We start from the raw sequence: 13,724 nt of genomic DNA, 5'->3' as shown, positions 1-13,724 counted from the left end.
AGGTCCCTTCCAGTCCTGGTTCTGTGAAACCCTGCACACATGCCGCCTCCTGCTGACGCCAATGGGCGCAGAACGGAGCCCAGGTAGGCACCAGAATTTGGGAGGGAGGGTGCAAGGACACACATTCGCCCGCAGAAATGGAGCAGGCCCCTTGCCTGTATCGCACCTGCCCAGCAGCACCAGGTAGGGCTGCCAAACCTCCAGCATTGGCCTGGAGTCTCCAGGAATTAAAGATTCATCATTAATTAAAGATGATGTCATGTGACGAAACCTCCAGGAATAGGTCCAAACAAAATTGGCAACTCCAGCACGGGGGCGGGCCTCAGCTGGGGGCAGCCACCTGGGTGCGGGGAGACTGCGGCTCCGCCAAGAGGAAGGGAAGAGAGGCCGGGGCAGCCGTAGCATGGGGAGCAGGGCACACAGCCAAGGGGATGCCACACGGGAAGGCCGAAAACAGCAGGTGGCGGCTGCGCGATGCATCCTGGGAGTTGCAGTTTCCCTGACAACGGCTCCCACTTCTGGGTGTGCCCCTTCTCGCTGCCGGCGGCGCCGTCATTGATCTTGCGACTGTCTCCGCGCCGGAGCGGCGTTGCCCATCAGGCGCGGCCAGGCCGCCTCGCGCGGGGTCCTCGCAGCGGCGTGTAGGAGCCGCGGTGCATGCCGGGTCTCTCTCTCTGCGGCTTGGGCCAGCGGCAGCGCGATGGGTGAGCGCCCGGGGCCGGGAGTGAGGTCGGGCCTCCGAGAACGGAGCCGCCGCCGCCGCCGCGCTCAGTGGGTGGCTCGGTTTTCCGAACTGCTAAAGGAAACGAATCCCCCTTAACGCGCGGCGGTCCGAGCCCGGCGGTCCCCTCTCCCCGTCCGCGCCCCCCCCCCCCAGGGATCGCAGCGCTGCGGGGCGGGCGGGCATCGGGGGTGCTCGGGGGCGTTAGGCGGGTAGCAGCTCCGGGCGTTCCTGAGACTTGAACGATCTGCCTCTGGGTCCCAGGTTGACCCGGTCGCTTAGATTCTGCATCCGGTTTAGCTGGGCGCTGCTGCCTCGTGTTTGTAGCGTGCGGCATTGATGGATTGTTTTTCTGTATCCCGCAAAATGTTGTTGTTTAGGTAAGTGCCGTGGGCTTCGCACCGCTAGAAAGCTGCGCAGCCACCGACGGGATCAGAAATGGCATGACAAGCAATACAAGAAGGCCCACTTGGGTACTGCCCTGAAAGCCAACCCCTTTGGAGGAGCTTCCCATGCGAAGGGAATTGTCCTGGAAAAAGTGTACGTGAAATCCAAGTGTATACTGATGAGACAAGCCGCGAACGTGTACTGTTTATTTGCATATCGTCTGGTAGGGTTGTTTTGCTCCACCTAGTAACATATGATCATAATATATTTGCAGACTTTGTTAATTTTAGCTGCATCTCTACTGATTGCAAAAAAGTAACCCTAATTTCTTCACTATCCCTTGCCCTGAATGATTTTACAAAAGGCAGAGTTTCAGGGTTTCTCTTAGATTCATAGATATTTAGGTCAGAAGGGACCATTATGATCATCTAGTCTGACCTCCTGCACAATGCAGGCCACAGAATTTCACCCACCACTCCTAAAAAAGACCTCACACCTATATCTGTGCTATTGAAGTCCTCAAATTGTAGTTTGAAGACCTCAAGGAGCAGAGAATCCTCCAGCAAGTGACCCGTGCCCCATGCTACAGAGGAAGGCGAAAAACCTCCAGGGCCTTCCAATCTGCCCTGGAGGAAAATTCCTTCCCGACCCCAAATATGGCGATCAGCTAAACCCTGAGCATATGGGCAAGATTCATCAGCCAGATACTACAGAAAATTCTTTCCCGGGTAACTTGGATCTTACCCCATCTAAAAACCCATCACAGGCCATTGGGCCTATTTACCATGAATATTTAATTACCAAAACCATGTTATCCCATCATACCATCTCCTCCATAAACTTATCGAGTTTAATCTTAAAGCAAGATAGATCTTTTGCCCCCACTACTTCCCTCGGAAGGCTATTCCAGAACTTCACTCCTCTGATGGTTAGAAACCTTCGTCTAATTTCTAATCTAAATTTCCTAGTGGCCAGTTTATATCCATTTGTTCTTGTGTCCACATTGGTACTGAGTTTAAATAATTCCTCTCCCTCTCTGGTATTTATCCCTCTGATATATTTATAGAGAGCAATCATATCTCCCCTCAACCTTCTTTTAGTTAGGCTAAACAAGCCAAGCTCCCTGAGTCTCCTTTCATAAGACAAGTTTTCCATTCCTCGGATCATCCTAGTAGCCCTTCTCTATACCTGTTCCAGTTTGAATTCATCCTTCTTAAACATGGGAGACCAGAACTGCACACAGTATTCCAGGTGAGGTCTCACCAGTGCCTTATATAACGGTACTAAAACCTCCTTATCCCTACTGGAAATACCTCTCCTGATGCATCCCAAGACAACATTAGCTTTTTTCACAGCCATATCACATTGGCAGCTCATAGTCATCCTATGATCAACCAATACTCCAAGGTCCTTTTCCTCCTCCGTTACTTCTAGTTGATGCGTCCCTAGCTTATAACTAAAATTCTTGTTATTAATCCCTAAATGCATGACCTTACACTTCTCACTATTAAATTTCATCCTATTCCTATTACTCCAGTTTACAAGGTCATCCAGATCCTCCTGTAGGGTATCCCTGTCCTTCTCTAAATTAGCAATACCTCCCAGCTTTGTATCATCTGCAAACTTTATTAGCACACTCCCACTTTTTGTGCCCAGGTCAGTAATAAAAAGATTAAATAAGATTGGTCCCAAAACTGATCCTTGAGGAACTCCACTGGTAACCTCCCTCCAACTTGACAGTTCACCTTTCAGTAGGACCCGTTGTAGTCTCCCCTTTAACCAATTCCCTATCCACCTTTCAATTTTCCTATTGATGCCCATCTTATCCAATTTAACTAATAATTCCCCATGTGGCACAGTATCAAACGCCTTACTAAAATCTAAGTAAATTAGATCCACTGCGTTTCCTTTATCTAAAAAATCTGTTACTCTCTCAAAGAAGGAGATCAGGTTGGTTTGGCACGATCTACCTTTTGTAAAACCATGTTGTATTTTGTCCCATTTACCATTGACTTCAATGTCCTTAACTACCTTCTCCTTCAAAATTTTTTCCAAGACCTTGCATACTACAGATGTCAAACTAACAGGCCTATAATTACTTGGATCACTTTTTTTCCCTTTCTTAAAAATAGGAACTATGTTAGCAATTCTCCAATCATACGGTACAACCCCTGAGTTTACAGATTCATTAAAAATTCTTGCTAATGGGCTTCCAATTTCTTGTGCCAATTCTTTTAATATTCTTGGATGAAGATTATCTGGGCCCCCCGATTTAGTCCCATTAAGCTGTTTGAGTTTCGCTTCTACCTCAGATATGGTGATGTCTACCTCCATATCCTCATTCCCATTTATCATGCTACCATTATCCCTAAGATCCTCTTTAGTCTTATTAAAGACTGAGGCAAAGTATTTGTTTAGATATTGGGCCATGCCTAGATTATCCTTGACCTCCACTCCATCCTCAGTTTTTAGCGGTCCCACTTCTTCTTTCTTTGTTTTCTTCCTATTTATATGACTATAGAACCTTTTACTATTGGTTTTAATTCCCTTTGCAAGGTCCAACTCTACTTTGAACTTAACAGTTAGGTCCGGGTCATCAAATGTCTGTCTACTTTACACACTGTACCCTCGCAACATTATTGTACATAACACCTGAAAGACCAGTGGTTCTTAGATAGCCATAGTTGGGATTTAGAGGATTGTTTGTGAATCCTGTGTTTTAACATAGTTTTCCCTTGTGCTTAACAAATATGAACTATGTTTGCAGTTGTTGCTACCTTTTTTCCCTAACTTCCTTCTCCCCAAGAATATGAATCAATATATCTGCTTGGTCTGGGGAGTAGCTATGCTTTGTATCTGACCCTTCAAAAAGGGGGTATCATTTCTCCAACATGAGTAGCTGCTCTCCAGAAAGAAAATATGAACTTCTTAGGTTAGTAGGAGAAGAAAATGCTGTTAAAGAAAATCTTTAGTGATGAGTGAATTTCAAAGGAGCTGTTAGTAACATCAGTTTGAGTCCATTCAAAAGTTGTATATTTTGGTTGTGACTGCCATTTTAATAGGAACATAGACATATAAGGCGGGGAAGGGACCTGGAGAGATCATCTAGTCCAGTCCCCTGTGCTGAGGCAAGACCAAGTATACCAACACCATAGCTGACTGGTGTTTGTCTAATCCGTTCTTAACAATTCCAGTGATGCAGATGCTACAACCCATCTTAGAAGTCTATTCCTGTGCTTAATTATCCTTATGGTTAGTTTTTTCCTAATTGCTAACCTAAATCTCTCTTGTTGTAGATTAAGCCCGCTATTTCTAGTGTCACTTTCAGTGGACATGAAGAGCAATTGATCACTCTTCAGATATAAAGATTGTTACCAGGTTCCTCCTGCATCTCTTTTCTCAATACTAAAGATCTCCCAGTTTTTTCACTTTTCCTCATAGGTCAGGTTTCAGAGTAACAGCCGTGTTAGTCTGTATTCGCAAAAGGAAAAGGAGTACTTGTGGCACCTTAGAGACTAACCAATTTATTAGAGCATAAGCTTTCGTGAGCTACAGCTCACTTCATCAGATGCATAGGTCAAGTTTTCTAAATCTTTTATCATTTTTGTTGCTCTCCTCTGCATTGTCCAAGAATTGGGAGGCTTAATGCAGCTTCTTAGACTCTTCAGCCATGCTGTCAGTTAATGATGCAGTGGGGTTTTTTTTGTTGTTTTTTTACTTTGATGAGGGACGTTTGGCTTCATGAGATGTATTAAAACAGAAATTAACAATTTTGGTTAAAAAAGTGTTAAATTAAATTATTTTACCGAGCAAAACCCTTTAAAAATTATAAGTAGCAGTTTCCTTTATGATTATTTCTGAATGTGGAAACTGAATTAGAGTTGGGTGTATAGTATGGACATAGAGGGAAAGAGGGTAGAAGGATTCTGAAGCTGATCCTGAAGAGAAGAGCTGATACACTCTAAAGAGCTGCGGGTATTAATTTGAAGAGCCGACTCTTTATTACAGCTCTGTTGCATTTATTAAAGAAACTGCTTCTTTTATACCATTCTGCTCCAATTTCAAATGCTGCAAGGACGTTGAGAGATTTATTTTTTAGTTTAGTGATTACTATGTACATTATACAATTGATGCCAGCAGATGGCTACTTTCAGTTACAGCAATTACTTTTTTTCATTTCAGTGGTGTAGAGGCTAAGCAGCCCAATTCAGCCATCAGGAAATGTGTCCGAGTCCAGCTGATCAAGAACGGCAAGAAAATAACAGCCTTTGTTCCTAATGATGGTTGCTTGAACTTCATTGAGGTGAACAATGAATCCCTAAAACTTTTTGTTGTGAATTGGCTCCATGTAATACAGCTCAAAGTTACCTTATTGGCCCTATCTGTCCAGTGGCACTTGGTCATCTGAAGGAAATTATTACTGTCTGCTTAGTAATATTATTTTTAAATTTCAAGTATCTTAATCAAAACATGAGCAGTTACAGTACATTTACATGTAAAGGGTTTGTTCAACCAGTGCAATTTGCTTTTCTAAATATTCTTAAACTTTATATTTGGGTTCTCGTTTGTACTTAGTAACAAACAATTTTCAGTCAATTAATCTTCCTTTCTTTCACTGTAGGAAAATGATGAAGTTCTGGTTGCTGGCTTTGGTCGGAAGGGTCATGCTGTTGGTGACATTCCTGGTGTCCGCTTCAAGGTTGTCAAAGTAGCCAATGTTTCTCTCTTAGCCTTGTACAAAGGCAAGAAAGAGAGACCACGATCATAAATTCCTGTCGAGCCATCTAGGCTACTAATAAACTTCAGTTTGATAAATGGTGTGGTTTTTCAAGTCCTTCATGCAATGAAATATTGGGGCACATGTTCTGATGAACATTTTTTGAGTGTACTGTTGCTTTTTGAGACACTTAAAATATTGTGCTAGTACCTGAAAACATGAAACTATTTTTTAAATGAAATTTGGTTTTATTTACTCTAAACTAAATTAAAAATTCCCTGTATAAATGCAGAAAAGTGGATGTTCCTAATTTAACGTGCAGTTAGATCTAGTATCTTCTCTAAAGCCATGTCTACACTACAAAATTACGTTGACCTAACTTACATCTGTATACAGCCACCACAGTTATAAAATTGCTAGTGTGTGCACAGGTGGTGGACTTGCATCAATTGTATTATCAGTGTGGGGCATTGTGGGAAAGCTCTTGAAAGCCAGTAACAGTCAACATAAGCAGTGTAGTATTTCCAATGACACTATGTCGATCGAATTACATCTACCATGACTACTCCACTTGCTGTTACTAAATCAGAGGAGAGAGGCACTTACAGTGGCAGGAGCTAGATTTAGGTTGAGACACTTCCACAAATTTTGTTAAATTAATACATTCACCTGCTTTCCCTCCCCATGAACTTTACACTCACAAAAAAGAAGCCGAAGAATCTAGAGATGGCAAACGAATAACAGATCAGGATATCTTTATAGGGTCGCTAGCTTCTTTAAGATGATATGATTTAATTATTTCTGCTTGAACTTCCTTGGCGGTATCTGGGGTGTAACAGCTGCACCAGCGTCCTTCCTCCATCCACCTAGTCTAACAGCATGGATGTTTATAGCATTGTGATCACTGTACGCACAGGGTGAGGATGCCCATTGTCCTCTAAGGTAAAGCTACAGGACTAAAGTGGGGTCCTGAGGCACGATGCAGAGGGTTTGTGGTTGCTGCAACCCTGAATGTCTCAGTCTCTAACTGTAACAGCCCGTTGGGGGCATCTGCACCTTTGTTGTCTGCTCTGAGTATGTGGCTCGTGGAGGCCTTTCACCCGCATTACAGCAACAGGAGGGTGCTGGCCGCAGGCAACAAGGGCATGGCTCGCTGCAACTCACCTTGATCTGAACATGGCCTTGAATGTATATAGTTGCAGAACAAATATGAACTCAATTGACCAATTTAAAGAAGCAAAGAGAGGAGAAGCTGAATGAATAAAATATGCAAGGGCAAAATTAATTCCCTCAGCTATAATCGAGGGAGATGGCTTAGGGGGTTTTTCTTTAACCGTCCTTCATGGGATCAGTATTGTAACTTTCGTGATGTTATCGTAAGTCTTATAATATTGATGTTTTTCTGGTACGCTCAGCTCCTGAATTCAGGAGAATCTCAGGGTTGGCAATGCTGCAATGTGAGACCAAACCATGCACACTGATGCCAATGGGTGCAGAACTGTGCCCGGGGCAGGCACCAGGCCCTGGGAGGGAGGCTGCGAGGACACACATTTGCCTGCAGAAATGGAGCAGGTCCCTTGCCCATATCGTGCCTACCCAGCTCAGATGGGGGCAGCCGTCCAGGGGGTGGTGAGGCTGGGGCACGCAGGGCACGCAGCCAAGGGCCACCGCATGTCCCAGGGAGGGGAAGAGCTGGACAGGCTTGACGCCTGGAAGCGTGATGCATTCTGGGAATTGTAGTTTTCTTTACAACTCCCATTTCCGGGTGTGCCGCTTACTTTTCCTCTCTGTTTTCCATCAGGCGCGGCCACGCCACCTCGCGCGGGGTCCTCGCAGCGGCGTGTAGGAGCCGCGGTGCATGCCGGGTCTCTCTCTCTGCGGCTTGGGCCAGCGGCAGCGCGATGGGTGAGCGCCCGGGGCCGGGAGTGAGGTCGGGCCTCCGAGAACGGAGCCGCCGCCGCCGCCGCCGCGCTCAGTGGGTGGCTCGGTTTTCCGAACTGCTAAAGGAAACGAATCCCCCTTAACGCGCGGCGGTCCGAGCCCGGCGGTCCCCTCTCCCCGTCCGCGCCCCCCCCCCCCCCAGGGATCGCAGCGCTGCGGGGCGGGCGGGCATCGGGGGTGCTCAGGGGCGTTAGGCGGGTAGCAGCTCCGGGCGTTCCTGAGACTTGAACGATCTGCCTCTGGGTCCCAGGTTGACCCGGTCGCTTAGATTCTGCATCCGGTTTAGCTGGGCGCTGCTGCCTCGTGTTTGTAGCGTGCGGCATTGATGGATTGTTTTTCTGTATCCCGCAAAATGTTGTTGTTTAGGTAAGTGCCGTGGGCTTCGCACCGCTAGAAAGCTGCGCAGCCACCGACGGGATCAGAAATGGCATGACAAGCAATACAAGAAGGCCCACTTGGGTACTGCCCTGAAAGCCAACCCCTTTGGAGGAGCTTCCCATGCGAAGGGAATTGTCCTGGAAAAAGTGTAAGTACAACTGAACTGCTTGTGGAGGTTAGCTGGAGAAATACACTCCAGCTACTGTGAGTAGTTTGCAGCAACTCCACTGAGTGCTAAAGTAAATGCTGTTTAACTTCATTGTAACTGTGCCCAGCTCTATAAGTCGTTTATCACACGTTATATGTGGTTAACAGGCATTATTTCTGCATCAGCACTTGAATCTGGAGGGCTATGTTGCTTTCTGCAGTATGTACGATTACTACATACATTTTTAGTTAGGTTCTTTTGAAGTTCAGGGGTCTTTGTGCTTGATTTGTGCAACATACTGTTAACCTTATTAAATGACTTTCAAAATAAAACTATTTATCTTCAGAGTGGAAGGCTTCTTAAATTTGAAGGTTAAAGAGATATACTGCTGAAAAAGGGAGTGGGCGTGGCTTTCAGAAGTCCTGAGTCCTCTCAGATCCCATTGAAAACTGTTGGAGCTATAGAAATTCTGAATTTTTGAAAATCAGCTCCAGTGGAAAAATTCACTACGATGTTTGTACTAATTTAGTGCTGGGCATTTTCTGAATAAAGCCCATCAATCTACAGATTTACATGGTGTTTTTTGGACAAATGGCTATTATGCATTAAATTGACAGCACTGGAGCCATTTCTTGTTTGTTATCAGGACTGAAAGATGTTTGCCATCATGCCATTTGATGTCTACAATTCTGGTTTAAATTTAAATGCTTACCATATTTTATTCAGCCACTAATACCTGGACTTGATTTTTTGTTTCAATCTGTATTTGTCTGCAATTACCACCCGCCTCTAAAGTCCCCTTCTCTCTTCCCAAATAAAAATCAGAACATAAAGACCTTATGCCTGCGTTCCTGTCAGCATTTTTAAGCATCTTATTTAGGAGGCTAGACTATCCTAGTAGCTGCTCAAGCCTCCAGGGTGCCATTGTACTGTTTCTAATTTGCAGTTTCATTAAGTTAGCATTTGTCCCCATGGAACTTTTCCCTCTCCACCCCCAACCCCAAAGTATTGGCTCAAATATTTAGGAAGCGAAGGGACCATTTGCGGTATTATTCTTTCTTGTACCAAGGTACTAGACAAGCTGTGTTTCAGTAATTGTCCATTAAATGTTGGGTTTTATAGTACTTCATGAAAAACAGATACTACTTACATTCTCCATAGAATGGAGGTGTACAAAGTGATCCAGCATGTTTAATGTAGCAGTTCTTGATGTTCTAATAGACGTGCTAAAATAGTCAAGCAGAATGTCAGTGATGCTTTTTCATGTATTTCCGTTTCAGTGGTGTAGAGGCTAAACAGCCCAATTCAGCCATCAGGAAATGTGTCAGAGTCCAGCTGATCAAGAATGGCAAGAAAATAACAGCCTTTGTTCCTAATGATGGTTGCTTGAATTTCATTGAGGTGAATAATTTATCAGAAAATGAACTACAGAAAACTAGTTGTATGTTAAAAGCAAAAACTTCTCCCAAGTGTATTTGGCTGAACTGGGGGATGGCACAAGCAGGGGCCATGCTTGCTGCACTTAGACAAGATGATGGGCAGAAGACAGACATTAGAAGTGCTCTTTCAGCTTCCATCTGCCACATCATGCCTCAGCTGTGCTGTTACAAAGCAAAGGAGTGTCTTAGCTAATATTTGTTCCTACCAAAACGTTGAAGGGACTAAAGTTCTAAGTCTTTTTATATCTGACCACAACACTTCTTTTTGTTTTGGCTGGCCTTTCCTGGGAGGGGTTGTGATATGCTTAAAGCTCTTGGGTCAAATTTGGGATGCTCTGATTTCTTACATTGTGTTTCAGACACGTGCATAAATCTGATGTTGATTGCTGTGCAACTGCAGTGTTTCCTGTTCTAATTCTAGGAAAACGATGAAGTTCTGGTTGCTGGCTTTGGTCGGAAAGGTCACGCTGTTGGTGATATTCCTGGAGTTCGCTTCAAGGTTGTCAAAGTAGCCAATGTTTCCCTCTTAGCCTTGTACAAAGGCAAGAAGGAGAGACCAAGATCATAAACTTTTGTTACTCTGTTAAGGATGTCAATAAAAATTTTCATTTAAAGAAACCTCTTGTATTTTTAAATTTTTTTTATGAGAATAGTGTTGATTTTCTAAATGAATTGTTTGTAAATAACATGTGTAACTGTGTTCCAACATCTGTAGTGCCTTGTTTGCCACTAACTTCTTTTTCTTGTAATAAGAAATGCCTTACAAGTGATCAGGATAAAGGTGTTCAAGTTTCTTAATTCCATCAGTACTTCTGTGCACTACTGTAGCATTTGTTATATCGGTTTTACTTAGCTGGAGGCTTACAAGATATTTGTAAAGATACTCTAAAACCAGATTTTAGCATACAAATAGTATTGGATCTCTTTGAGTTTAAGTTAAGAGTGGAGCTAGTTGGAAAACTAGCTCTTTTTTCTTGTGGAAAATTTCAAGGTTTTGGCAAAACTAAATCCAGACTTTTTCAATTCTAAAATGATGCCTCACGGAGTCTATAGTATGGGTGCTTCGTGCTCCCATTCCCTGGTTGGACTATTTCTCCCATGATGAATCATAGTTTTCCCCTTTTTGATGTGGGGAGGAGGTACATTGTGAAGTCCAATGGGGAGCCTGTCCCATAGAACAGGAAACGAGGCACTATAGCAGTACTTCAGAAGCAATGTTTTTGCTTTCCTTGGAAAATTAGCCCAAAAACTCTCAATTCCCAAGAAATGTTTTTGTTAGGGAAGAACAAAACATCCATTAAACAGTTTTGATAAATATTCAACCAGACCCAGTTAAAACACAGCTAAGAATACGTTATTGAAATGTAAGATTTCCTTCTAACTAGTAAGTGCTGAGGTAAACTTGGGAGTGCTTGGCAGAACTGCCCCTGACAACCAAATACATGGTGTCTAAGTATGCAAAAACTGAGGCCCATAACTTGGAGATTTTAAGGCCAGAGGGACCATTAGATCATCTAGTTTTCTACATATCAGACAGACCATCAAATTTCACTCAACTGCTCGTATACTGAGCCCAATACTCTGACTAAAGCATATCTTTCAAAAAGGCATCCAGTGTTTGAAAACTCCAAAGGAAGGGGAGTCTACCACATCCCTTTGTAGTTTGTTTCAGTGGTTTATCACCATCACTTTTTTTAAAAAAAATTGTGCCTTATTTCTGATTTAAAATCTCTCTAGCTTTATGCTTCTTTTTTATACCCTTTTTTGCTAGGTTGAAGAACCCTTTTATACCTCGTATATTTTCTTCAGGAATCTACTTTTACACCATAATCAAGTCATCTCTCTGTCTTTCTGATAAGTGAACAGGTTGAGCTCTTTAAGTCTCACTGTGTTATGTATTTTCTTCAGCCCTTGAATCACTTGTGGCATTCTTTCTGCACCATCTCCAGTTTTTCAGTATTTTTAAAATATGGACACCAGAACTAGACATTCTAGTGTTTGTCTCAGTTGTGTATACATAGGTAAAATCACCACCCTACTCCTGTTGAACAGATCTCATTAGTCCTTTTTGCCACAGTATCATTGACAACTACTTTCTGAGATCTGTTAGCCTGTTCTTAACCCATATAATGTGTTTTATTTAACTCTATAATTTTTTTAATCAAAATGTCTTAGTACCACAAGTCAAACACCTTACAAAAGTCACATGCCATTATCTTTATCAATCAAACTTGTAATCAAATCAAAAAATGAAATCACATATGCTTGACAAATTGTGGAAGGCTTTAATTTCCCAGATATAGATTGGAGGACAAATGCTACCTGATAAAGGTGGGCCCAGATTTTCCTGGATGTGATTGCTACTTACCAATGCTAAATCTAAAATGGCATCACCTCTTGTTGGTTCAGAGACTATTTGGTGAAAAAAATAGAGTAACTGGTTGTAGAGGATAAGGGTTCAAGTGATCACAAGTTAATTCAGTTTAAACTAAATGAAAGAATAAAAAAAAAAAAAAAAAAAGGTCTGTAACTAGGGACCTTGATTTTGAAAGGTAAATAAAAAGGGAGTTAGGAAAGTGGACTGGACTGAAGAACTCAAGGCACTGAATGTGGAGGAGGCTTGGAATTAGTTTAATCAGCTTTGACTTCAAGTAGCTGGAGCCTGGATCCTAAGCAAGGAGAAAAATTATAAGGAAAGGTTGCAGGTGAAACTGAATGAAGAAGCATCTCAAACAGGTGATTAAAAGAAAGCACAAAGTCTGCAAGGGATGGATCAGCAAGGAAATCTACCTCTCGGAGGTCAGAAAGTATAGGGAAGAAGAACTGCCACAATCCAACCAGAGTTGGACCTTGCGAAGGAAATTAAAACCAATATTAAAATGTTATTTAGCCATATAAATAAAGAAAACAAGGAAAGAAGTGGGACTGCTAAGCACTGAGGATGGGGTGGAGATTAGATAATCTAGGCTTGGCCCCACACCTAAAGGAATACTTTGCCTCAGTTTTTAATAAAGATAATGAGCTTTAAGGGCAGTAGCAGGGTGGCTAACAAGGATATGGAAGTAAAATTACAACGTGAGGTGGAAGCTAAACTTAAACACCTTAATGGGACTAAAACAGGGGAAGGAGGGAGGGGAGATATTCTTGGATGGAGAGTATTAAAGGAACAGGCACATGACATTGCAATCCATTAGCAAGGATTTTTAATGAATCCATAAACTCAAGGGGCATACCATATGACTGGACAATTGCAAATATAGTACTTATATTTAAAATGGGGAGGGGAGAAGTGATCTGGAAAACTACAGACCCCTTAGCCTGACCTCAATTGTATGCAAGGCCCTAGAACAAATTTTGAGGGAGAATAACTAAAAACACAGAGGTAAACAGTAATTGGGATAAAGTACAGCATGCTTTTACTAAAGGTAGATCATGCCAGACCAACCTGATCTCTTTGAGAAGATAACTTGATTTTTTTTAGACAGAGGAAATGCAGTAGATCTAATCAACATGGATTTCAATAAAGCATTTGATACTGTTCCACATGGGAAGTTATAAGTTAGCAGGAGAAGATGGCGATTAATACAAGAGTAAAAGGTGGGTAAGGATCTGATTAAAGGGGAGACTACAAGGGGCCATACTGAAAGGTGAACTATCAGGCTGGAGGGAGGTTACTAGTGGAGTTCCTCAAGGATCAATCTTGGGCCCAATCTTATGTAACATTTTCATTAGTGACCTTGCCACAAAAAATGGGCATGTGTTAATAAAATTTGTGGATGACACATATACAGAGGCAGACTAGAATATCATACATGAAAATATGGATGACCCTGAAAATTGGAGTAATAGAAATAGGAGGAAATTTAATAGTCAACGGTGCAGGTCATGCACTTAACGGACTAATAATAATCTTTGCTATAAGCTGGGGACTTATCAATGGGAAATGCCAGAGGAGGAGAAAGGCCTGGATGTAGTTGTTGATCACAGGATGAT

At 42.8% G+C, this 13,724-nt stretch overlaps 2 protein-coding genes across 2 annotated transcripts; both read left to right on the top strand.

Annotated features, from left to right (window-relative positions):
* The first annotated feature begins 596 nt into the window (after positions 1-596).
* Positions 597-5,923, top strand: LOC140911415 (small ribosomal subunit protein uS12). The gene is made up of 4 exons (XM_073344403.1): positions 597-704; positions 1,102-1,261; positions 5,291-5,411; positions 5,730-5,923. Exons 1-4 carry the CDS (start codon positions 701-703, stop codon positions 5,874-5,876), a joined length of 432 nt encoding a protein of 143 aa, XP_073200504.1. The 5' UTR covers positions 597-700; the 3' UTR covers positions 5,877-5,923.
* A 1,699-nt stretch (positions 5,924-7,622) lies between these two features.
* On the top strand, positions 7,623-10,349 carry LOC140911416 (small ribosomal subunit protein uS12). Its single transcript, XM_073344404.1, has 4 exons — positions 7,623-7,730; positions 8,133-8,292; positions 9,573-9,693; positions 10,153-10,349. The coding sequence occupies exons 1-4, from the start codon at positions 7,727-7,729 to the stop codon at positions 10,297-10,299; spliced, it is 432 nt and encodes a 143-aa protein (XP_073200505.1). The 5' UTR covers positions 7,623-7,726; the 3' UTR covers positions 10,300-10,349.
* Positions 10,350-13,724: the final 3,375 nt, after the last annotated feature.

Source organism: Lepidochelys kempii, chromosome 5, assembly GCF_965140265.1.
Source record: "Lepidochelys kempii isolate rLepKem1 chromosome 5, rLepKem1.hap2, whole genome shotgun sequence".
Classification (NCBI taxonomy): Eukaryota; Metazoa; Chordata; order Testudines; family Cheloniidae; genus Lepidochelys; species Lepidochelys kempii.
The sequence above is the reverse complement of the archived record's forward strand: the minus strand, read 5'-3'. Positions and strand labels throughout refer to the sequence as shown.

Bases quoted from the DNA above. Each gene is read 5' to 3' on its own strand.
- LOC140911416 (XM_073344404.1), top strand. The intron at 8,293-9,572 runs GTAAGTACAACT...TTTCCGTTTCAG, and splicing joins GGAATTGTCCTGGAAAAAGT to TGGTGTAGAGGCTAAACAGC. The intron at 9,694-10,152 runs GTGAATAATTTA...TTCTAATTCTAG, and splicing joins GTTGCTTGAATTTCATTGAG to GAAAACGATGAAGTTCTGGT.
- LOC140911415 (XM_073344403.1), top strand. The intron at 1,262-5,290 runs GTACGTGAAATC...TTTTCATTTCAG, and splicing joins GGAATTGTCCTGGAAAAAGT to TGGTGTAGAGGCTAAGCAGC. The intron at 5,412-5,729 runs GTGAACAATGAA...CTTTCACTGTAG, and splicing joins GTTGCTTGAACTTCATTGAG to GAAAATGATGAAGTTCTGGT.